General features: G+C 46.2%; 2 protein-coding genes across 2 annotated transcripts in view; one reads left to right on the top strand and one right to left on the bottom strand.

Annotated features, from left to right (window-relative positions):
* The first annotated feature begins 7,698 nt into the window (after positions 1-7,698).
* On the top strand, positions 7,699-10,387 carry NKX6-2 (NK6 homeobox 2). The gene is made up of 3 exons (XM_005528856.3): positions 7,699-8,470; positions 8,734-8,906; positions 9,598-10,387. Exons 1-3 carry the CDS (start codon positions 8,056-8,058, stop codon positions 9,844-9,846), a joined length of 837 nt encoding a protein of 278 aa, XP_005528913.1. The 5' UTR covers positions 7,699-8,055; the 3' UTR covers positions 9,847-10,387.
* Positions 10,388-12,276: 1,889 nt separating this feature from the next.
* INPP5A (inositol polyphosphate-5-phosphatase A) overlaps positions 12,277-25,698 on the bottom strand; it is a 204,020-nt gene continuing 190,598 nt past the window's right edge. The window contains exons 15-18 of the mRNA XM_088060061.1: positions 19,468-19,579; positions 15,233-15,301; positions 14,017-14,053; positions 12,277-13,867 (exon numbers count right to left, since the gene is read on the bottom strand). Coding sequence (XP_087916187.1) covers positions 13,818-13,867; positions 14,017-14,053; positions 15,233-15,301; positions 19,468-19,579 — 268 coding nt within the window. The 3' untranslated portion in view covers positions 12,277-13,817. The remainder of the gene's footprint in view (positions 13,868-14,016; positions 14,054-15,232; positions 15,302-19,467; positions 19,580-25,698) is intronic.

Here is a 25,698-nt window from a genome sequence, read left to right as displayed (position 1 = left end):
TAAAATTACCATCATTCTACAATGGGTACAAGGAAAAAATGTTAGTGACAGAAGAAAAGGACAGCCTCCTTTCCAAGATACTTGCCTTCAATAACACATCTTTTCTTTATTAATGATATTGATTCGTTTCAGTGGTGTGCTGGTTCCAGAAGTTGATAGTAATTGTATGAGGAAGTAAAATGGAGACCATTTCAAACACTTCAAACACCCTTTTGTATTTGCCCTGAAAATTAAAGTAAATAGTATTACAGTGCCCTCAGGTGGTGTAAGTTCAACACTGTCCTATTGTCTTCCCTAGAAAGACAGCTCTAAATAATACCAGTTTCAGAAGACTGGGTACATACGGAAGGCAAATCACAGCATAAACAGTTTTGTTCCCAAGGAAGGTTATTTTCTTGAGTGTTCTGACAACTCCAGATTTTTAAAAAGCATTCCTTAACTTTTAAATACTGTGTAATACATGTAACAAATCCCCCAAAAAACCCAAACCTTAAATAACATCACTGAATGTAGGAACAAAAATAATAGAAGGAAGGAGATCTAAAAAAGAAGATAAAACCTAAGGGTGGAAGACATAATGAATTCTGTAAGAGATTTTTGGAACAAAACACGAGGCAGGTGTTTAAAAAACCAAGTCCAAACCACAATCAATCAACCAACCAACCAAACCCCCCAAAGATATGATGAAATTTTTTAGAAACATTCACATGTAGTATGTCTTAATGATGACAGAAATTGTATAAAGGAAGCAGTATATGATGCATTTGTAATATAACCTGAAACTTTCTGAATTCATAGTATCATTTTGTCTGAAGAAATCAGCTTCCTGAAGACACAGGATATCTTTAACGTTCATCAGTCCAAGAAATGTTTTTGTTTGTTTTGTTGTTTGTTTTTTTGTTGTTACTTAGAGTAATAATATAAAATGGATATTATTTAGCTGATCTACTGCTCCACAGTTAGAGTAATTCCAATATTGTGTCTTCTATAACTAAATGTTTTGATGTATGCCCGTCACTTATCACTGCTTTATGTCTTCAAAAAAATGTGAGGAAGATCAGCACATCACCAAGAAAACCTTCTAACTTACAACAATTAAAAGATTTGTCAAAGCTGAAGTAATAATGTAATTCGTTATTCTTTTGAGATACTCTTAAATAGCCTGTCAGGATACAAATATAAATTACATCATGGAATATATGCTCTGAAGATGATGGGAATCCTACCACTGAACATGGTTTCACAGAAAACACCACCACACTGTAACTTTGTCCTGCTGTCCATCCAGTTCTGTCCTGTTGTCTTTCTTGGAAAATGGCTCTGTAAATAATACTTATTTTCAATGGAAGAAACACACAACAAAGTGCAAGCATCATAGACCTGAGTAATCCACTATTTTTCCAACTCCCAGTAAATTGACTCTGCTGTCCTTCAGCTCCGAACCACCCTGCTCCTCTTCTTACCTGTTCCTGAACTGTTCCTAAAGCTGTCTAACAGCACATGTTGAAATAATCCCCAAACAGCTCAGAAAAGCATTTTCAAACTGTTGCAAAACCCAGACAGAAGAAAAGGAATTTGAATCTCACCAGTCTTTCATTTCCTATCCAAATGATACTTTCATTTGCTTTCTTGATGATTTGGAGAACTCTCTGATCACTCTGAAATCTTGTGCCATATGAAATGCTATGCTAACCCTTCAGTTTTCTAAGGATTGCCTTTGGGATTTCTGAGGATGGCTGGAAAAACTGCTGTCACATTTTTTGCTTCTGTCTTTACAAACTGTACCCTTCAAAGAAAAACAATATAAGGTTCTCACCCCAAGTCATACCCCAGTCCTCTCTGCTTTCAGTAATCCCTATCTTTTTTTCTTATCCTCACTTATACATTCAGGAAGAGTTTTACTAACAAAACAATTCTCTGTGGCTCAGAGAGAATCAATAGTGCTTATAAGCACACTCTTTATTTATTGGCAACTTACTCCTGAGTTCCCCCTTCCAGGCTATCAATAGGAAGGCAATCTCTTTATTGCACTAATGACTTGCGGTAAAGTATATACATCTGTTTAATACAAATAAGGGGAAACGACTTCCCAGTCTTGGTTAGATAAAATAGAGCTCACAAGGGCTTATCTCACTTACAAAGAATAATTTGTAGCCTTCTCTCATTAAAAGGATAAACTATTAGAGTGAAGACAAGTAGGAAAAGAACAGCATTGGAAGAACAAGGGAAGTGGGAGAGGGTTGGTGGATGGCCAATAAGTTTGATATAATCTAAAAACTCAATGCTCTTAATACTAACAACCATCTAAGCTATTAGCAGAAGAAAAGGGACAGGTAAACCAGGGTTTCCCCAGACAGAGGGAAAAAAATCAAATCAGGGAAAAAAAACCCTGGGAATCTCAGAAATACCAGTGATCTTCTGGAAGCTGCACCAACAATTGAGTCCACCACAAACTAGATCGACTGTGGTAGGAATATCCCTTCATTTTTAAAAGGACATTAAGCCAAAAAAATAGCCTGACCCTGCCCACCATATCCTTGTTAAGAGTGCCTGTCAAGATACACAACAGAGAGAACAAAACTAATGTTAATAACTGCTTATCTTAAATCTCTCAGAAGTTTCACCTGTGAAAACACTGCTTCATTTCTTGCCCTAAAAATATGTATAAAATTATGCCCATGTGGTTTCCCATCAATATTTACAGTAATGATTGGTGCTTATAACATCAGAAGCTTTCCTTAAACCTAATTCATGTTTTCCAGAGCTTCAAACACTTGAAGCTTAAAATCCAAAGCAGACCAATTCACACAGAGGCACTGAAAACTTCCTCATGATACTTTAAAATCTCACTCTAGTCTTCAGCAGGAATAAGTTATTTTGAAAGGATTTATATATATAGAGCTCCCTCCACCCCAATAATGAGATTAAAATCTTAGAGAGTCACAAGATTGCACACATACGGAGCCTTTTGTTTTTGTTCTTTCTAGAAAGTACTAAAAAGCAGTCTCATCTATGTGCTTGGTAGCTGAAGTTAACTGGCTTCCCAGGAAGACATCAGTTAGAAACCAAATTTTTACATTTCTTCACATTTCTGTCACACTATTCTCAAGGTCACACAGTTTCTCTTGTTGCTGCTCTAGACAATAAACACTCTTAGCTCTGCACCATTAGCAGATTCCTACTGTGCCAAGGATCATAATAGAAAATATTAAATATGGCCTTTCCCAGAACATATATCATCCTGTGAAGATATTTCAACTGAGGCTGTCTGAAATTACTTTGTTTTCTAGTGACTAAATGATTAGGCAAAGATACCCCCCGTTTTTAAACATAAGAATCTCTTCTAGGTATGCTGTGAAAGAGCAGCATCCATACTGTCAGGAACACAGATAGCAGACAGCATCATCATCACAGGGCCAGGACATGGAATTTCCTGCCCTCTTGTCACTACTGCTCTATGGAACTCCGTGCAACAGTGTCATTTCCCCCACTCCTCCACTGGTACCTCCATCAGCCACAGAATCATCCAGGAAAGGAAACCTGTGCGGCAAGCTGCTCTGAGCTCCCGCTTCCTCAGTCATTCTGTTTTTACGTGGACTTTACAGCTGCACTTTGGAATAATGTATAATACAGTAGGGGATGAACAGTATTCTCATCTGTGACTTATTTTCTTCTAGTCCACAACCTCTCAAACAATTTCAGCTGAACAGAAATTACAATAAAAGGTACTTTGTCTGTATGCATAACGACAAAAAGTATAAGCAGGTCAAACAAAACTTGTCTGAAGTTATTTGTACTGTAGAATTTAATTCCTGTCCGCGTACTGCAATAATCCTCTTTTCCTATGTCCGGGAAGTCCGTAAGTCCGAGACGAATTTGATGTTACCGATATCAGTTTTGTTTCTATGCCCTTTGTAAGAAATGTTACAGATGTTAGGGCCAAAGCAAAACGATCGTTAACTTCTCACGGTGGGAATTCGAGCCTTGCTTGCCTGTAACTACGCCCAGAGAGTGCATCAGTGCTGCGGGTCTTACCAGGCACGGCCCGGTGCGGGCGGTCACGGCCCCGGGACAGCGCAGGGACAGCGCCCGGCACCCGCGCGAGTCTCCCGGAGCCCCGGTGCCGGTGTCCGGCCAGCCGCCTTAGCCCCGTCTCACCTCCGCCACAACACACGGAGAGAAGCGGCGGCACCGGGCCCGGAGCGGGGAACGAGACCGGGCCCGGCTGGGGGGATCGAGACCGGACCCGGCTGGGGGGAACGAGACCGGGCCCGGAGCGGGGAACGAGACCGGACCCGGCTGGGGGGAACGAGACCGGACCCGGCTGGGGGGATCGAGACCGGGCCCGGCTGGGGGGAACGAGACCGGGCCCGGCCGGGGGGCACGAGACGGGACCCGGCTGGGGGGAACGAGACCGGACCCGGCTGGGGGGAACGAGACCGGGCCCGGCCGGGGGGAACGAGACCGGACCCGGCTGGGGGGAACGAGACCGGACCCGGCTGGGGGGAACGAGACCGCGTCCGGCTGGCGGAGCGGACGAACCGCTCGGTGCACCGGCCCGGTGCCCGGGGCCACCAGGGGGCGCCGGCGGGTCGCGGAGGCGGCCGGAGGCTGGAGCGGCCCCGCGGGCGCGGCGGGGCCCGGGCAGGTGACGGCGCTGCCCGCAGCCCGGCCCTGTTCTCCTCCGCCGAAATGAACGTCCCGAAAGCGGCGACACGAACAGTGCCGGTGTCGTGTCCGCCCGGCGGGACGCGCTGCAGCGCTGCCGGGCTAACCCGGGAAAGCGCCCGCACCTGCCGTCACAAGTGCCTCGAGCTGGTTCATACATATCTGCTCGGGTAACCCCACCATCAGTAACTTCTGCTCGGCCGCAGGAAGCACGGGAGACAGCGAGCGCTCCGGCAGCCTCTGAGCCGCTGACTCCTAGGGACGGAATCCCCGACTTATATTACCGAGACCACCTCTCATCTGCGGGAGGCTCCCGGGCGTGGCTGCGGGAGCTGCGCGTTGCGGCCGGTGCAGTCGCCCCTAGGACTGCCCGGCCACTGCGACGTCTCCGAGGGGAACGAGTTTTGCACTCGGAACGGGGTTTGCTTAAGGGCTAGGGCAGTCCTTGGCCCCGGAGCAGCCTGGCAGCACCTGGGACCCAACAGCATCGGGGAGAGGGAGCGGCGGGGCGGAAACGGGATTCGCGAGCAGCCCGGGGGCGGGGAGCCGGAGACAGCCGGCGATGCCTGCCCGTGGTCTCCTCTTTCGGTGCCACACCTCATCGGAAGAACCGACGCACAAGTAGATTTATCACGCCACGCTGCCTACAAACTCCACATATTTCTACGCGTAAAAAACGAGGGTATGAGACTTCAGGAGTCAATGAAAGGGACAAACGCACCACTAATGTGCAACAAGTGTCACTGATAACATACAAACTGCCAACCGGACTCCGAGGGCTGCTTCGGACGGGGCGGAAGGCTTTGGCTCTGCCCCCGGGACCCGCGCGCCGATGGGCGAGGGTCCCGAGGTAGCAGCCCCTCCAGGGCCACCGGCCGCCGCGGTGCAGAGGCCCCCTGCGTGCTCCTGGCTGCGGCGGGACACACACACCGGCACGGACACCGCGCTTCGCCGCGGCTCTCCGCTACCGGCGGCACGGCAGCCCAGCGGACAGCTCACCCGTCACGGGCGGGAGGGGGTCGGTCTCGCCCCGCCGCAGTGGGGACGGCGGAGGCCGCACGCTTACCCGGTTCCATCGGTCCCGCGCGAGAAAGCGGTGTCCCGGCGAGGCCGCTCCCCGGTCAGCGGCTGCCGGCTGCCTGTGTCCGGATCAGCACCCGGCTCCCGGCCGGGGCGGGACGCGTCCCTCTCGTCAGCCGAACCGAACCGAGCCGCTCAGCGCCGCGGGGTCGGCATTCAGAGCAGCAAGATCTGTGGGCTGGGCGGGCAGAGGCGCTGCTGGCCCCCAGCACCGCACTGGGGCGGGCAGACCGGCGGGACGCGGACAAACCCGGCGGTGTTCGCCCCGGAGAGGCAGAGACCGAGACGAGCCGCGGGCTGGCTGCGCGCCGGCACTTGCCTGCCCGGGACGGGTGGTCCCCGATCCCGAGCTGAAACCACGGCTCACCGGGAGGGGCGATCAGTCCCGTCTGCGGCCACCTGCCGCAGCTTTCAACGCCGCCGTGAGTCGGGGCCGCGCCGGAGGCGGAGGGAGCAGCTGGCAGCCCCTTCCCAACGCACGCCGGCGTCGCGGAAACGAGCCTGCACAGAGCTTATGAAGCTCTCCTCACAAAGCCCGATACACCGTGTCTGTTCCCTCCGCTGCTGATGTTTGCAACAGGCAGAGGGAAAAGCAATGAAGTAGTTTATTAAACTTTCTCTAGCGCAGCGTCGTTTTTAATCTCACGTTTGTACGTTAAGCTTTTTACAAAGATGCGCAAAACAAGACGCACGGACTGTTACATCCCGTAACTCCAGCGATTGAAAACAAAGATCATGGGCGAACCCAAACCTACACTGACATTACGATCTTGTTACAGGTTAAACGAAACCCTGTTCATCTGCAAACGATTCTGACGGCAGACATGACCACATCCAAAGGATCACACTTTTAATAATTGTTCTGAAATGATCAAGTCGATTCATATTTACTTTATGAACACTTTGAAAATATTTAGTTCCCAGCTTGTTGTGGTTAATGTTTTCCTCGGATAACAAAGCATCAAACCCGTAGGAAAAAGCAGGTGCAAGGCGGAAAACATGCCGTAAAAACAGTTTCCGGAATTATTTTCTGTATAAGCCTCAAACCCGGTTTCTCCTTTTCTTGACAATGAATTACGCTTTCGATTAGGAATATCTCTGGTAATTTTATTTATTCGAAGGAACTTGTTCCTGCCGTGATTCAACTGTTTTTCTTCCTTTAAAGGGAGGAAGGAAGGAAGGAAGGAAGGAAGGAAGGAAGGAAGGAAGGAAGGAAGGAAGGAAGGAAGGAAGGAAGGAAGGAAGGAAGGAAGGAAGGAAGGAAGGAAGGAAGGAAGGAAGGAAGGAAGGAAGGAAGGAAGGAAGGAAGGAAGGCAAGCCTCTGCGAGGCCAGTGGGTTTCAGAATAGGCAACAAAGTTGAGCTAAACAGTTATTACTAGGGCATAAGGTAATTTTTAACAACACCTTTAAAAAATTGGGCTCTAATGCGAGAGAACGGCCGCCGCACAACTGAATACGGAGCCGATTACTGAGAAGCGATCGGGGCGGGTGTTACCCCTCAGTGTTCCGGGGCAGCGCAGCCGCCAGGACCCCGCGGTCACTGCCCCGCTGCGCGATGAGGCGCCGGCGGTCCCTGTGCCGCGTCCCCGCCCGGCGGGAGGGGCCCGAAGCGGCGAGTGGGAGGGCACCGCCGCCTCCGGGTGCGGCAGCGGGCAGCCGGCGGGGGCAGAGCGGCCCGTCGGGCGGGGCCGGGGGTCCCGGCGGGCGGGGCCGGGGGTCCCGGCGGGCGGGGCCGGGGGTCCCGTCGGGCACGGCGCGGCCACGTGCAGCCCCGCGCGCTCCCACGGCTCGGCCCGGCCGTGACGTACCGGGGTGGAGGCGCACGCCCCCCCCCGCTTGGGCGCTGTTGGCGGCGCGGGGCGGTGGCCGCCCAATGGGCGGGGGGCGCGCAGGTGCCCGCGCGGTTATCTGCGCGCGGGGCGGGGCGCGGAGCGTCCCCGTGGCCGCCGGACACGCGGCCGGGGCGACGCGCGGAGCTGCAGGTCCCGCGTCCCCCTCCCGCCGGTGGAGCGCGTTGCCCGTAGGACGCGCCGCCGGTGGGGGCTCTTTCTTCCGGACTCCCGATCTGTTGTTTCGCCGCGCTGCCCCGGCTCGGCTTTTGCCGCTCTTCAGCCTGGACTTTGGAGGTGCGCGGGCGGGCAAGCGCCGGGATTTTTCTGTTCCCAGCAAACTTCGGCGCTCGCTGTCGCCGAGATCCCGCGAGCGGTGAGGAGGCCGTCCCGCCCGCGGCCGCGCTCCCGGCGAGGGTCCCCAGCGGAGCGGCCGCGGCGCGATTGGGAAGGACCCACGCTCGCTGATGCCCGCAGATGTTAGCGGTGGGACAGATGGATGCTAATCGCCAGAGCGCATTCGTCCTTAGCAGTGCGCCGCTAGCCGCGCTGCACAACATGGCCGAGATGAAGACCTCCCTGTTCCCCTACGCCCTGCAGAACCCCTCCGGTTTCAAGGCGCCGGCCCTGGGCGGACTCAACACGCAGCTCCCCTTGGGGACACCGCACGGAATAAGCGACATCCTGGGGCGGCCCGTGGGCAGTGCCAGCAACCTGCTGGGCGGGCTGCCCCGTATCAACGGGCTGGCGGCCTCGGCCGGGATGTACTTCAGCCCTGCTGCTGTCTCCCGCTACCCGAAGCCTCTGGCGGAGCTGCCGGGACGGCCGCCCATTTTCTGGCCCGGAGTGGTGCAGGGCTCTCCTTGGAGAGATCCCCGGCTCGCCTGTCCCGGTAAGTGCGGCCGGTTCTTGCAGGGCGCGGGGAGCAGGCTGCCTGGGGTCCAGAGCCGGCGGACCAGCGCGGTGGACGGGGCGGGCAGCAGGAAGGCCCGGTTCAGGTCACTCGGTCCTCACGGCCGCGGGTCTGTCCCGGACCGAGCCCTGCTTTAGAGCCGGCGGGCACCCGAAGCGGCTCCGCAGCGCCTGGCGGGGCCCGGCTACGGGCCGGGGGCCGTGCGGAGTTCATCCCTGACGCAGCTCTTTCTTCGCTTCCAGCTCAGACGGGGATGGTTTTGGACAAGGATGGCAAGAAGAAACACTCTCGACCGACTTTCTCTGGGCAGCAAATATTCGCTTTAGAGAAAACCTTCGAACAGACGAAGTACTTGGCAGGACCGGAGCGCGCCCGGCTCGCTTACTCCCTGGGGATGACTGAGAGCCAGGTGAAGGTAGGTCCGTCCTGCGGGCTCCGGCCTCTCCTGCTCCCTGCCGCGGCCGCTTTCTGCCATGTCCGTAATTACTAGCAGCCACGAACGCCGCGCAATTATGTGGGGATTTTTATTTTTTTTAGAGTCACTTAGAATTTAAGTTATATTTTGATATTGGATAGATTTTAGGCTAATTTTTACCTGTTTTGTGCTTAGAGCTCTCTGTGCTGCAAACGATTTAAAATAAATACACATATTATATTTAATATAAAACCCTATCACAACGACAAAAAGGCCCCGCAGGTAATTTTTTTTAAGAGTCGCTTTTCCACGAGGATCGTGCCCACTGGCACAACTTTATCCTTCGTAACCTCACAAATTTTTTAAGCAAAGCCTGCAGGTGCACCTGACTGTTGGGATGCACCATAAGCCAAAAATACTTATTTTTACGGCTACCGTATTCTGTTTTCAACAAACTACTGTTCTGGGAAGCTGCTGATTTAAGCATCGTGCAGCCCCGCAGAGCCAGGCGGGTGTCCCCAACGGGGTGCCCCCTTGCCAGGAGCCGTCCGAAGCTCTGCCTGGTGTAGGCTCTGCTCCCAGTGCTCGCAGCCCCGCGTTGAGGATGGGATGGGGGCGGCGGGGTCGGGGGGGGCGGATGCGGCGGCGGGGCCGAGGCCGTGGCTGAGCTGTGCCCGGTGCCGGTGCCCAGGTTTGGTTCCAGAACAGACGGACCAAGTGGCGGAAGAGACACGCGGCAGAGATGGCCTCAGCAAAGAAGAAGCACGACTCGGAGACTGAGAAGCTGAAGGAGAGCTCGGACAATGAGGACGATGATGAATACAACAAGCCCCTGGACCCCAACTCAGACGATGAAAAAATCACGAGGCTATTGAAAAAGCACAAATCCACGAACCTATCCCTCGTCAGCCCCTGCAGCACCAGCTCGGATACGTTGTGAGGGTGCGGGGCAGATGGCCGCACCGGGCAGCGTGGTGGGGGTGAGTGTAACTGGGTGTTTGAAGTGGTGTGTTGTACAGCCTAAGATGGATGTGAAGTGTATATATTTTTTACAGAATAAGTTATGAATTTATTTTCTTTCTCATCGATGTAAATTTCAGAGAAATTTTTTCAGCTTTTTTGGTTTTGTGTCCCTTTAAGGTTTCCCGCTCTTTCCTTTAGCCTTCCTGTTAATTTCCTGCTCCTAACAATCAGGTTTTGTTACGTTTTTTATGGGTCCCAAGTCTGAGCTCAGCTACTTTGTATATAGTAAATTTCAGATTTTGTGCTGTATATTTCTAGTGTAAAAACGGCAGTTTTCTTTCACTCTGTCCCTCAGTGTTTTGGCAGTTTCATTTCTCCTGCCTCTGGATTTTATCCTTAATAATACCAAAAAACCCAAACGAATGCTCAAAAAAAGTGGACACTTGATTTTACACTAGAATGTCTCCACACGTGTTGGAAAGACTTTGTATAAATCAATAAATTATTTAACAACCTTCTCTCTCCTTTAGCGAGTTTCTTCCTGCATTTCTGTGCCAGGGACCGGGCACACCAGAGCTTCTGCAGGGTGCCCGATACTGCTCCGCAAGGGAACGGGAGCCGCTGTGTCCGGCGGGCTGAGCCGGGAGAGCCCCGGCCCCTGTGGCACGGCCGGGGCCCGCGGAACCCGCGCTGTGGGACCGCCCGACGGCCCTGGAGAGGAGCGAGAGCCGGGGCTGAACCTGCAGCCTGAAGTGCCCGTGCAGCGTTCCGGGCGGCTCACAGGGTCCGCTCCGGAGAGGGGAGATAGGGGCCGGGGCTCATCCCAGTGTGCTGCCTGGGTACCGCCTGCTGCGAAAAGCCGGGGCGAAGTTGTTGAGATCCACGGCGGCGGATCCACCACCCTCCCGAGCCTTCCTGCCGGGCTTCTGGGCCGTGCTTCGGCCCCACAACGGGGTACACCCGTGCCCGAACCGGTTCCGCCTGGTTCGGCGGCCGCCAAACCGCTCCCAGCCACCCGCGACTCCGCATTTCTCCCCTCGGCACACTCGAGTCCGGGTGGCTGTGAGCCGCCCGCCTTGTTCCTGCTTTTTTTTTGCCGCTTTTATTTTTTTTTTTAAAGGAACGTGAGCGTCTTTTCCCCCGTAGCTCAGATACGGCTTCGCAGCCCGAGCAGTACCGCGGGCGGTCCTGCTGTCCCTGCCCAGCAGCCACCGTCCGGCGCGGGGCCCCGCAGGCCCCGGTCCCGCAGCACGGTCCGCAGCGCTGGGCCGGGCGGGCGCGTCCCCGCTCCCCTCTCGGCGGAGCGAGCGCCCGGGCCTCCCCTGCTCGCCCTCCCGCACGGCGCCATCGCCCAGCGCTGCTCCCGCGTGTGCCCCCGCTTCGGTGCCGTTCTGCTGAGGAAAAGGGCCCGGAGCTCTCCGGTTCTGCTGCGGAAAAGGGCCCGGAGCTCTCCCGCTGGAGCCCCACCGGGCCCCGCTGCCCCCGCTCGCTGTCACCGATTCCCCTTCGCTCCTGCCGGGGCAGCTCCGCGTCCCGGGCACGGCGGAGAGTCCCGCAGCTCCCCGCTCACTGAACGGGGCCGCGCCCAGTTATGTCGTGTTTACAGAGGGAATAAATCGAGTTTAAGGTCTAGTCTTCGTCCGGCTGTGAGCACGCTGAGACCGGGCCAGTATTCGGACTCCTGAGGGTAAGTGGCTGGATAAAAATACCTGCGCTCCAATCATTCCCACTGCCTCTTCCCAAAGTTCTTAAACGAAGTGAGCTGGCCGGGGGCGTTCCGGGAGAAGCGGGTTCGGAGGCAGCGCAGCAGGATTGCCAGCCCGGAGCCAGGAGCCGTCCTGGGCCAGAGCCCGGCGCTCCTCGGCTGTGCCGGGGCTGTCCCGGGGTGTCCGCTGCGATCGCTCCGGCCCGGCTCACCCGGATTCGCCTCCGGGGCTGTTAAAATGCCGAAGTTACGTTTTATGAATTTCTGACCGTTCAATTCGGGGCGTTCTCGGCAGCTCACCCCGGCAGCCCCGGGGAGGCTCGGGCCGCGGCTGGAGGCTACAGCGAGTTCATCTCTACTCGGGGCTTCGGTCCCTGCTGGAAAAGGCTAGAGCGGTTTCTTCTGGAACTTGTGATAATCACCATGGAGTTTATGGTGGCACATTTACCGACCTGCTGAGGACTAGCATCTTGTGAACAGCTCGTAAACTGCATCACCTTCCTCTCATCAGCGCTCCCATACCAGCCCCTCAGTGCCTTTTACTCGGTTTGTATTGTGTTTTGATTAACATCAGAACCTCATCCTATCACAGAGATTTTCATTTGAAAAATACCCTTTTTAATTGGCAGTATCTCAATAAGAAATGTGACAATTTAATAATTTCTCTGTAATCACCAAATTAAAGGGGCAGACACAGCCATGTTCACCATGATTAGTTTTATTGCTTGAGAACCAGAGTACTCATTTCTAAAGGCCTTCAGAGTTACCATGAGTTGAGTTCGCTTAAATAGAATTACTGTGTGGTTATAATGCAACATGGCACAGTAACAATACAGAGCTGCAGACACCCTTTGGGCAACAATACTTGCTATAAACTGGGTTGTACTGTTGAGAAAACTCTGCAAGCGGACATCAAATCATTTCCAATGGTAGTGATTTATACCAAAATTAAGCATCAATTTAATGCCATTGCGCAGTCCATGAACTCTGTAGTGTTCTAAATTAAATCAATAAAACATACATTTGTGTTTCATCAACAGACTCCCTAATCACCTTTTAATGTTGTATTTAGTGGTGGGAGGAAAATGTCTGTAACAGGACTATATTGTAGGCTGCACTGAGCTACTAACCAGGAAAATTTACAGTTGGCTTGATGGTTGGTTTTGTTTTTTTTTCTTTAATACTGTATAAATACAGTCTGTGTCCAATACAGTTGCTACTTGAAGCAGACTATTATTTTCTTCTCCCGTGTTGTTATTGTTTCAATATAGAATATGGCACCATAAAACAGTAACAAAAGACAGACAAAAACAGTTTACAAAATTCTGTAAAGTTACACCCAAACCTAGCTAAGAACTGCACATTCAATCCTTAATATTACATAGAAAGAAGAGGTTATAGAAGTAACAAAGTGAAACTGCTAATATATGTGCTATATAGTATGCTATATATCTGTATCCAGGATGGCACTGCTATATATTATTTATTATATAAATGTTGGTTGTTGATGTACACTTAACTAAACCTGCTAAGACTCCAATACTTACTGCTGATATGGCACTCTCAAGCATTCATATTGGAAAGTATATTTAGCATAAGTTTTGGTCAGGTTTATAAATTATTTATATATCTGTGTATATATACACATACATACATATATATACACACACATATATATGTATGTATAGAAAGCAGCTGCTGTGTGATTCAAAAACCATGTAACATGGCAGTATAGTAAATAAAATGAGAAAAAAAAATAAAAAATAAAAACCAAAATACTAAAACTAAAACACAAACCATAAGCCTTGGTCAAAAAAGAAAATACCATTTAAAACCATCAATATCTCTATCTATACAATCCAATGTACAAAATCCCAAAGTGGTAAAGATATATAATGGGTATGATACCTTTAAAAGTTTTATAATATGCTGAAATAGCTTTTCCACATTGACAAACACTTATTAAAAGTTGAAAGTTGTGAAATCTAGAATACGTAACATCTCTGCTGTCTATTTAGAGTTTTGGCAACAGAACTGTGACATATATATAAAAAATAATTCCACATTTCTACTTGATGTCACATGAACATACAAGACAGTGAGGTATGTGAGGCTTTTCTTGAACAGAGTCCAGATGCTGAAGCATAGTGTACGATCAGCAGTCTAAAATGTGGCACTCAGGACTGGATTTATCAATACAGCTGTTGGGATTACAGATTTCAGTGTGCTGCCTTCCCTCCTGGCTATAGTGTGGTTTCATGGAAAATCTTCTCACTACGTAGGCATCTTTTTCCTGTTGCAGAATTGGCATTTTTTTAAAAAGAAAGATAAACACAGGGGAAATGATGTAGAAAATGTAATAGAAACGTAAAGAAAAAAGATGATATTTACCACCACATCACTGCACGACACAACACTTGTGCACATTTGCAATAGGTTTACCTGCCCCAGCAGCTATTCGAAAGGACAGGAACACAGGCTGCAGCAAGTTAGGGAAAAATAGAAGTTACATGTTTGAAATACACGTTTGGTTGTTGTTTTTGTTTTCTTTACAGTCAATAGTAAATACAACAAAAACTTCCCTATGACTGGAAACAAAATGTTGCAACAAGCTTTTTAATTAATCTAATTACAAAATGCACAAGGGAACAACATCATCTCCTCACAGATTTCTGCTCCCACTGAAACCTAAGGGAAAATTTTCCACAGATTTCTGTGGGAAGAGGTTCAGGTCCCATACACATATCCCTTTTGTAACGGTGCCACACCACTTTGGTGATGAAGGAAACAAAAACTGCTGTTTCTGAGCTGGCTGACCCAGAGCTTTTTGTTTACTGGATAAGACAGTATATGTTGCTCTATTTTAAAACCTTGGACGATTCTGGACCAAATGCCTTAAGTGCATTTTTCCTTAGAAAAGAATTCTCTATCTCACAAGAACTCTGACCATGGAATTAAATTGGGGGTATGTATTTTTGAGTTCAGATTTGCATGTACACATGCATCCACACATACAAGTACCCACTATCCCTCTCTGAACTATCATTCAAGAGCCTCAGTGCTGTTTTTAGGCTTTCAGAGGTTACCTCCTACTCCTCAATTGGCTTTTTTCAAAGAAAGCAAATACTCTGGTTTGTTGTATTTCTAACTTAGGTTTCCATCTGGTATCTTCAGCAAAGTAGACTGTAGAATTCAGGTATTTTATTAATTTCAACAGCTGGTTATTTATAGAATTCTTTATCCTTTTTCTATATTCTTTATATCACTTGTTTGAACATGGAACTGCCAATATGTTCTTTTACTAATAAGCACCTATGCATCAACCTAGTTGAAGCTATGCTTTGAAAGCATAGTTGATAACCCAATGAAATCACTTGTGTTTTGCTGGAAGAGTTTTAAGTGCACAGATGGCTGCTCCTCTTCACTTGCACCATATCCTGCTTCCATTCTAGCACCCGTCGTCTTGTCCTTCCATTTCTTACAAGCAGCTACTCTGAGATACAGACTGACTGAATTTGACTTTGAAACATTCTCAAGGTGTTACTTAAAAATAGGACAGAGATATAGCTGACTTACAATTAATAGAACTTAGTGCTTACATTCTCCTTCCTAATAAAAAACTTAGAAGACAAAAGGTTAAAATGTTAAATTTAATTACCTTGTGATCCCCCATGCAGACATTTGGCCCAATGTGGTCATATATTACTATCTTCTCATCATTTTCTGACTAGTTTAAAAAAAGCAGAACACAACAAAACACTAGTCAGTCCAAGAATTCTCAAGATTACACACACAGAAAGGAACATTGGAAATATTGTGCTAATAGGTGAAACCAGTTTCTGAATGAGGTGGTATTAACACATCTTTTGCTTGGCTTCTCCTGAGAAAGAATGTGTAAAATGAACTTTTATGCTCAGTATTGCTTGCAGTAATTCATGCAGTTTGCCTGCATAAAGAACCCCAGAGATCTCTGCACCTCCTCCCTACTGATGGGACCTTGGGATATATTCACTAACGCTGCGCTAAGTGAAATGAGTGACTCGTTGTTGCATTCCAGGCTTCTGCTGCAGAATGCAGCACATCTGGCAAGTCCTTTTTTGAGAACAACACAATTTTTATTGCATTAGATGAGATAAATGTTCTTTGAATTAAATGCAATCCATGTTGCCTTATAACAGTATTTGATTTCACCATATAGGGGATTTTAAATGTTCAGAGAGATGAATGATTATTTGCAGGTTATGAGCATAATCTTTAACCATTTCTCTGAGATAAATTTCTTCATCTGAAAAAAGCATTCAGTGATTTTAAGAAAAGCAGCAAATGACGGATGACATTCCTCCAGTCTCCATAATGAATTGCTTTCATTTTGTTCCATGTTGAACTTTACCCTTACACACTGACTCCTTTAGCATTTTTATCTTAATGAATAATAAAATGTACTCATCTTTCTACTGTTTGCAATAAAGGAGATTTGGAGGAGCTATTTTGATTCTCTAGCACAGTACTTCAGTAACAAATACAAATACATTACCATACAAAACAATTTCTTACTGTGCTTAACAATTTCTATTAGCTAATTAAATCTGTAATCTGCACACTCTCCAGCCTCTAATGCAATTGTAGAGGTGCTTTAAACTAGTTTGTGATACTAATTTATTTTGTAGGAAACAGCCAAGACTTTCTTATCTGTAATCAGTCAAGTTTGACTGGGCAATAACTTTATATAAACAGTAGCATTTAGGACTATAAAGTTAAAACTGAATTATCTTTAATGCAGTAAGGAAGCTTAAGGTCAGATTTACTTTACAGCACGGTTGTCTGCCAAAAATATAAAAACATAACCTTCTGCATTGTATGCATGAGCACTTTCCAATATTTCAAGATCATAATGCCACCAGCATCGGAAGTGGGGATACATTCATCAAAAGCGACTTGATAATTTACAAAGGCAGCATAAAATTGTGGATTTTCAACTGCATAATCTTTAGACAGATAAACAAATTACAGCAGTGCACAAGCAGAAACAATATACACTTGGCTGAGCATTCATTACTTCATGCGATCAGGCATCAGCGCAGCTCCCGAGCAGTGGGCAACCTTTGGTGGTTTAGGGCTCAGGAAGCATAAAATAACATGATGGTGAGGTAACCGACCATGGCATGATAGATGATGTTGCATGAAAGCTGTTTACAGCCCCATGTCAGTACAATCTGTAATGCCTACTGTGTAGCTGAACACACTGCACAGTGGCAATTTGTGCACCCTATCCTTTCTCTACCTAGGATTTAAATGCAGAATTACTGCAATTTTTGTTTGAAATAAAATATAGAATTGCCTAGGCAGAAAAAGAAACACTTTAATTGCCTATAAGAAAAATTAATACAGCAAAATAAATATCTGTGTAAAAATATTTGATAGTTATGACTGAAAAAATTCTTTAAAAATTCAGATACATTTATATTTTAAGGATTTGTTACAGTGTAATCAGTTAATTAAAATTTGCTTTTACATTCTTCAGAACTCCTTTTAAAGTTTCAAAGTATAGGTCTTTGCAGTGGAGTAAGTTCTTAATCAAGGCAAACACTGCTTCTTGTGTAGAACCACAGAAACCTGTAGGGCCATTTTGTCCTTTCCTCTATCAGTTCAGCATTCTTTTGTAAAGACTATTTTAATGAGGTTTTATGGGCCAGAATCCCAGTTTGGGGCTGGATAAACTAGCTCCTGTGCTGGTACAGACTCACTGAGTTCAAGCCCAGGCAGCACCTGTCTTTGCCTACGAGTGTCTGGAGATGGCCCGAACTGCCTGAGCACAATTTGCAAATGCAAAGCTCCAGAGACAGAGCTGTGTGCACTTTTAAAGGTGAGCTTTGAACGATCCAACTGATGGGGTTTCTGTTACATGGAGACTGGAAATTGTATCTGACCTCACGGATACAAATCAGTGCTCTAACTTTGTTTTCCCTTGTTTAATTTTCTTCCATTATATCCAAGTTATAGCCCTCTAGATAATCAGAAAGAATTCCTTTCCCTCTGTACTGTTTACACTCTTCAAGCTTTTGTGTACACTTCTATCTCCTTATTCATAGCTTTGGAAAAAAAAAAAAATCTTCCCTCCTTGGCCATTCTTTTCATGGTTTTAATCCTTTGTTCTTTAGGAATTTCATGGTTGCCAAGCACTATCGGTAACATTTTAGGTAAAGTCTCACTTTTTCACATGATATTTTTGTATAAGAAAAACAACACTGATTTTGACATTACTATTTGACTAGAAAGCCTGTATTGCCCTTAGGCTTCACTTTTTTTTTTACTGAATACTGCAGTACATGCATTGTCTAAAATTTTGGGTGAAATTTCATTATGTCATGCAGACACTTTTTACACACTAAAATGTGTGAGGAAGTGCATTGACTTGAAATTCAAGTAGCTGTGGAAAACACATTCCCAGTCTTTCTGTGAGTTATATACTGCAAAGCAAACAGTCTAATCACGAGATAAATAACCCTGATGAGAGAGAAAAAGAAGGTTATAAACTTCAGGAGAGCAAGTTTCAAGGGTGTAATTAATTTAAACTGGAAAAAAAAAAGCCATGGAGCTATAGAACATTGATTTACTTGGAAGATTATTTTCTGTAATTCACTCCCACTAAACTGCATTAATTATACATGAGCACACAGACAGACACATGACTTTTGGCAGTTTTGAGTTCAGTAAGTCTGTCAGTCATACAGTCTGGTCAGCAAGACAACCTCACTGCAGCACATCCATTTATGCAGCCATGGCCACCGCCAGCTGGCCAGCTCAGAACAGAGAGAAGTGGGAGAGATCTTGGATCACATCCCCATTTCCTGATCTGTTCTTGTCCCTTTAGAACAGCTGGCAGCCAGGGTCAGCAGGATGGGGGTCCAGGTGCCAGGAGCTCAGGGACAGAGGCAGTGGAAGCTGGCACAGGTAACCAGCTGACCTTGTCCAGTGCTTCCAAGAGAAGGAGGAGAGCAGAGTGGAACAAGAAGGAGAGAGCAAATGACAGAAAACTGGAAGGCTCCTGAACCATATTTAGATCATTTAACCTTGGAGAGAGCATCACCAACTAACCCTAACCCTATCTATAAACACTAAAATCCCAAGAGGAATTGCATGTTCTAGAAATATTGCACAAGCTTATCTCTAAGGCTCTAACAGAATGTCTAAATTTAATCACCTAACTGGTGTACCAAGTTAGGAGCCTACCTGCTGGAGACTACCCTCATTCAGGGGACAGCGATAGATTTGGCCTGTGTAGGACTTGATATATTCTTGAGAGTACCTTAGGAAATCTACTACTGGTAACTCAGGTGCCTCCAGCTATTGCTGTATAGATTTTTCTCTCAATTGCGTGACTCCTCAGCCAGCAGCCACTTGTACCTGCTCCTGTCTGCATCCCTGCTCCTGTCTGCATCCCTGCAGAGCCCTTGGTAGGGACAGTGTTGCTGCTTATGTCACTCTAGGGTGGACTTGGCTGGGGGACCAATGGGGATGTTTTATAGGGGCTTTTTATTTTCTGCTACTCTCTTTAAAGCAAGCAGTCAGTCTCCCAAGGCTGTGCATCCCTGCACAGAAGAGGCACAGGACAAAAGACAGCCAGTCACCTTTGGCAGCTCAGGTACCAAAAGAAGTGCTTGTGAAAACTTGTCTTTTAGTCACTGCCAGCAGCTTTATGGGGACAAATTCCCCTTTTCTTGGGTGCAAAGCACTGGAGGCACACCCCTCCATTTACTACCATGGTGTTCTGTCTCCAGCTCGGCAAGTGTTTGCTACAGGCAAACTCAAGGACAGAATCTTTCAGCCCTACCTGCCTTTGGTGCAGATAAATGCAGTGTGGAGGCACTGGGGGGGCTGCAGGTCTGTACTTACTTTCAGAATGAGCTCCTTGGCTGAGTGGGACATCAGGATTCTGTCGCACCAGGCTGGACATCTTGTGTTCATGTACTGCCTTCCCTGGCTAGAGTCCTCGCTGTAGGGATAACTGCAAACAAATCCCAACCACAACCATCAGTGACTCTTGGCAAAGCAGCCTGAAACCTCTGGCTCAAAGGGCCATACTACTTACAAAATTCCACTGCTGAAGAGCAGCTCTTCTAGACATTTGTACATGTTTATCTTTTTTTTCTCCTCCCTCTTTTCTTTTCATGTGCTCTTTCTCTATGTGTCTTCTCAGATCTGCAACTCTACTGTACAGTTAACAAGACACACAAAACTCTCACCTCCTACCTTGTGCTCGTGCATGTGAGAGTGTTTAAAGAGAGCAAACTCTTTATCTGTGTGGAAGAACAAAAATCAGTTTGACAACTTGAAAAGTAGACAAGAGACTATGGAAAATCTACATGCAGAAGTTGAAAAATGAAACCTAGGGGAAAAAAGTTCATCTTGTGTGATTTCTTTGCAGGATTCTCTCAAGGGGAGTTATCCAGGAATAATGTAACAGAAAACAGAATTCAGAGTGCTGGGATCACTGCAGCTGTACACAAACCTCTCCTGTATGGATTCTTTAAAGGTGACAGAAAGGAAGATAGGACAAGACAGCAGGCTTTGCAGGGGATTTCTGCAGAACCAAGGAATGAGGAATGTGGTTTAAAGAAAGTGATGCTGACTACATAAAATCCTGTACCTATGAAATTGTGTTAAGACAAAGTATCTTATTTTGTAAAGACATTTGAATAGAAGCAGATTAAATGACAGTTACACTCTGGGGCCATCATAAACATGCTATGACATCTCCAGTGCATTCTAACTTAGCTTTAAAGGGCAACAGAAAGTTTTTATTTTAATCTGTAGAATATAACTAGAGGTAACACACCTGTGAGCCCTTGGGCTGAGATCACCTGAAAGCACCTGAAGGGCAACCTCTGGCTCAGCCTCAACAAGCTGAGGTCAGAATTTTTCATGTCTCATCCAAATCTTCTCATCAGTTTACTATGACAGAACTTTGCATTGATGATGGCTCACCACTGTAAGGCCCACTGTTTTCTTAGACCATTTCCAAAATGGCATGTAGGGGTAGCTAAGAAGGGGTTTTGGAGAAACCCAGAGGGTTTGTGACACGCTCAACTTCTTGAATACTGGGCCTGCATTAATTGAAGTCTGCCCTTGATAGAAGTCTTAAAACCCCTAAACATCTACATATGTTTGTGTGAGTGTATTTGAAACAACATTTTCATTTTATTCTGCACCTCACTGAATTCATAAAGGAAATACTGAGGGTTTTCTGGTATGTGTCTTAAAATAAAATTTCTGGTATTGTAAAAAAAGAGTTTGCATGCTTGAAGAGAAACTTATTTACCATCCTGCTTGGTGTGATACTCTGAAATGGAGACATACAAATCTCTACCAAATGGATTTACAAGCTACACTGCCATTAAAAAGATTAGCCATGGCAAACATCCAAGAAAAGCGTACTGAACGTATTGGAACAAACCAGTGATCTCAGTATGTTTTCCACCTCATCAAACCTAACAAGACTCATTTTCAAAACATATTATGAGAATTCAATTTGCTGCTTCACTGACATACAGAAGTACAGCTTATTTCTGACTGTCTGTGAAATATTTTGATGATGTAATACTGTACTGGTAATAGAAGTTCTTTGTCTGAAACTTAAGGGTTGACTTTTTCTTGTAACCTCTTACTTTACTTACTCCAGAACCCCAGGTAACTGAAGCTACTTTTTATGAAATAAAGGTATAAGAATCAATCACATTTCATATAATCCTTCCTTTTACAGCACTAACTGCATGGCTTTTGAAATATGATGTTCCGTACCTGGAATGATCTGTTACTGCTATGTGTTAGAGCATTAAATCCTAGAGCCTATATTCTATGAAATGGTATTTATCAATTTGCTTTATTTATCTTAATGTTTTCGCAGGGTGAAAACTTCTGCCAGTTTTTCAAGGTCCTTAGCACTGATCACCCAGTCAAAAAGTTACTGTAGTTTACAAGTATCTTTGACAAATCAAATTTCTAATGGTTGGGACAGAGATGAAAATAAATGCTGCACAATTATCCAGACAAAATGACCTGTAGGTAATAATTTAATATAATAAAGCGAGGCAAGCTCTTCTTTTTATAAGAAAGAATCCTTTGAAGGAAGCAAGAAGCATGGAGTGTTCTGTCTCATTGCACTCCAGTGAATAAAGCTCCCTCCCTCCATCCCCGCTGGCGTGTGGAACTCCTAATCTCAGTGCAATGCTGACACTAACCTAACAAAAAATCCTAACATGATCCATGCCCCCAAAATCGGGAGAACTATTTGCTCTCCTCCTTCATGCTCTAGAGGGGTCACAAACACTTTGGAATAAGGAAAATCCTTTTGTAGATGGGCTCAAATAATGGTTATAACTAAATATGACTCAAAATTCCCATGAGGGTTTTTTTTTTTTTTGTGAATTTCTGGGTTGTAGGGATATTTTAGTTTATTATATACCACTGATCTTAAATGGATTTTAGCAAAAAAAAAGCTCTATTAGAGGTTTCTGGAATATAACTGTCACTGAGTAAGTTTTTGTGAAATATGCTGCTGAACGTATATTATTCCAGAACAAAACTTTTCAAATACCATACACCCCAGAGGCTGTCTCCATCATCCTGTTCCATAGCTAAGTGAACAGTGGCATGAAAATAGCATGACTGCTTCCAGAACCATCTGCATGTGAACTCTGAAGCTTTTGCTTTTTTGGAGTGTTTTTAAGGGTCTTGTCCCCAAGGATACTCTGGTGTCTTACATAATGTTACTTCTTTTGGATGTCTTCCCACCAGCTGGGAAGATTTGAACCCAGTCAGGAGTAGCAATGGAAGGAGGATCCTGCAGATGTGTGGGCATTTCAGGAGGGATGGTGATTCTGACGATGCTGCAGAATCAAGGACTCAAGAGCCTTGTTTCACTCAGCCCCGAGCCCGTGGCCAGGAGGCAGCAGCTGGGGGCTCCCAGCCCGGTCAGGGGAGCTCCTGCGGGAGAACAGCGCGGAGAGAAAGGCTCAGTGCTCCTCCTGCCTCCTCCACAGGCACTGCCCCGAGGGCAGGAGCCCTGAGGGGACCCAGGGAATACCTCTCCTTGCTTCAGTGGGGACCCAAGACACCGGGGTGCTGACAGCGCCTCTGCCTGACCGCTCACGTCTCATTCTTTCCAAGCTGCCTTCATGACTTCGCTTCTCCTTTCCTTCAACCCCACTTCTTGACTGCTTCCTTGCCATCAGGCATAAATAGTCTCTTAAAAATTACTGTGAATTTAAGCTTGTGTGCATGCCAAAAGCAAAACCATTCTTGTAATATCTTCTGAAAGGCATTAGGAATAAGACTATGATCAAGGGCATTAAATTAGATTTGTTTTGCTGACATCTCCAGCCTCTTTTAACACATTCACTCCAGGCAAGTAAGGAACTCCCAGTCCTTAATTCAAAACTTACTTAGCAGTTCTAGTTAACAGATTTTCTGATTTGTGAATTGTAGAAATAATTACAGATTTGATAAAAACAACTGCAGGTCTGGTAAAAAGAAATTCAAGGACTCTATACCAAATAATCAGAAGTTTAAAATTCCATTATCAGTCTACTGATGGGGAAGTACTGTGCCATCCTTCTGTGCTTCCATCATTACTTTTGATTATCAGGACAATGACTGTGGCAGAGAAAAAGGGAAAACCAGCTCTCCCTGTCCCATAATTAGACATGAAATTAGACGTGTTATTTTATTCCTTTCATTAGCATTCTGCCTCACAATTCTACCTTGTGTAATGCACAGAAAACAGTGATCTTGAGAATGAAAAGGGAGTGCTCATGTAAAAATGATGACGTAACAGATAAAGGCCTCTAGGTACCACTGAAACATAAATGATAAATAGATATAATGCTAACATGTACAGGTGCTATAGGTAAGGTAAGGCTGTACACACTTCTGTAGTATTTTGTACAGTCACACACTTTTTTACACACTATTACATCTATTTAAAAATACAATGGGGAAATGGGGAGTTCCCTGTGGAACAAATTTTATGCCCTATTTAAAACAGTGACAAAGTTGACCTTAACCACTCATGTTAGCAGGATAATAGCAAAAAGAAACTGTTATTCTCTGTGTATGCCAGCCAGCAGAATTATGCCCCTGGGTGATGCACAGACAGGCAGTTCTGGAGCATCCATGTGAAAAGCTTGCACAATTGATCTACCTCCAGTTGTTTAGGATTCACTCTTTCTCAAGATGCAGCTTCTACCACCCTATTTCCACCCTATTTCACAAACTTTTGTTTCAGTTACTTATTTAATCAGGATTACTGTCAGGTGGGTTTTCTGAATGAAATTTCCATCAGCATCATTCGTACAATGTTCAATATTGTTGAAATTTACCCAAACACTTTGATGAATTGCTAACCTACTCTGTTAATAAGGAGCAGGCTGTCCAATGAACTGCTGTTGTCAATAAGGATGAGAACTACTTGGCAACTGTTTGGGGAAAATAAACCATTAAGAGGGCCAGTAATATCAGAGCACTACTACTGTTGACAGGTATTGTCAGAGATGATTAGACACCTTTACAAAAATGCATACTGCAGGGTGAAAAGTCATCCAACATCATAAAGCATCCTGTCAGCAGTGCCTTAACTCAAAACACAAGCCAACAATGCTATATATATAAATGTCTCCTTAACTGGCATTCCCAGTTAGGAAAAACGCTCCTAACAAACTCTTCTCTTGTGTAGTGTGGATAAAATCTGTTAGTGAGATGGGTGAAATGTACTTTTGAACAGGGAAGGGGAGGAGGGCTGTTACCTGTAGCTGCCACAGGCACCCAGCGTGGGACGTGCCCCGTCCCCTCTGGGGACCCTGCCTTCCACCCATGGCAGCTGCACCAGCTGTGCCAGCACCCACCGGGCAACCCTGGGCAAAACTCAGCTCTTGCATCTGCTTCAGTCCACTAAAGGTCATTCTGAACAACTGTGCAGCCTGCATCTAGCTTCAAATGCAGATCATTTAGCAAACTTTATCATGTTTCAGGAAGTGGAAATGCCTCCTGTTCAAAAACTCCTTGTGCTCGCTCATCTGTCAATTGTCCCCACATTTTATATCACTGATTTTTTTATAATAAAAAATATTTGGGATGGGATAGAACTATAAAGCATCAATGAAAACCGAGCTTTTTATGGCAAGAGTTCAGAGACTTTTGATTTAGTTTGTTTTTGAACTTAGGTATGAGTACTCACATTTACTAAATATTTTCTCACTTTTAGGTCTTTCTATTTACGTATGACATTGACAGAGAACTTCAAAGGGAGAAAAACCCCAGCCACTCTTCATCAGAAAATTATTTACTATTTTCATATTTTCTGAGAAAATGTTGGATCAATTTACCTTCAGCTCTGGCATGCTCTCAGATTGTCTAAGATACTTTTACCTTAAGAAAGGATGGTGAATGTGTACTGCCAATAAAACCTTTGGGTGCTCTGAAAGTTTTAAGGCCAAAGATATAAGTAAAAATATTTTGATATTTTTAATTTACAGTCAGCATTAGTGTAAGCTGGTACATAAGTGTGATTTCAACAAAATGCCATTCAACCAATCAAAGGGTGACATCTCATTTTTTGTCAGCTACCAGAGTGTTAGTTTCTTTCTCAAAACTGAATTAACATTTTTTATTTCCTTGAACCTGAAAGAAAGAGTTGGATTCCCTAGATCTCTTCCTAACAAATGACCCCATCTAATTTATCTTCATGTGTTCATCTTAGGCAGCAGATCGAAGCTAAGCAGTTGGACACATTGCTGTTTGAATGAGGTTATCTGCTTCCTAGGCACCAAAACTCTAACAAGCCTTGGTGATGCTCTGCGAGCCAACTGGCCACGATACGTGTCTCACTTCAGCCAAATCAGGAGGGCAAACAGAGCCCTGCAAACACAGTAGTTACAGAGCAAAGTGTTAAACAGCTGCTACTTGCACAGGCTACACTAACACCATGGTGATAGTACCAACAATTGGAGTCAAAGGTGACAATGGGACGGGGGGGTCACCCGTGCGAACCAGCAGCAAAGGGCAGGATGGGTAAACAGGACTGGAGCCCTGAGTCTGGGCACAACACAGAACAGGAGGGGAAACAACATG

Source organism: Pseudopodoces humilis, chromosome 9 (assembly GCF_049639895.1).
Source record: "Pseudopodoces humilis isolate 2021_Gansu_Grassland_sample_001 chromosome 9, ASM4963989v1, whole genome shotgun sequence".
NCBI classification, from domain to species: domain Eukaryota; kingdom Metazoa; phylum Chordata; class Aves; order Passeriformes; family Paridae; genus Pseudopodoces; species Pseudopodoces humilis.
This window is presented reverse-complemented; position numbering and strand designations above follow the sequence as displayed.

What these genes read in the sequence shown, in the direction of transcription:
- NKX6-2 (XM_005528856.3), top strand. Translation starts at nt 8,056, where the DNA reads ATGTTAGCGGTGGGACAGATGGATGCTAATCGCCAGAGCGCATTCGTC. An exon ending in TCCCCGGCTCGCCTGTCCCG is followed by an intron (nt 8,471 to 8,733) that starts GTAAGTGCGGCC and finishes CTTCGCTTCCAG; the next exon opens with CTCAGACGGGGATGGTTTTG. An exon ending in TGACTGAGAGCCAGGTGAAG is followed by an intron (nt 8,907 to 9,597) that starts GTAGGTCCGTCC and finishes GCCGGTGCCCAG; the next exon opens with GTTTGGTTCCAGAACAGACG.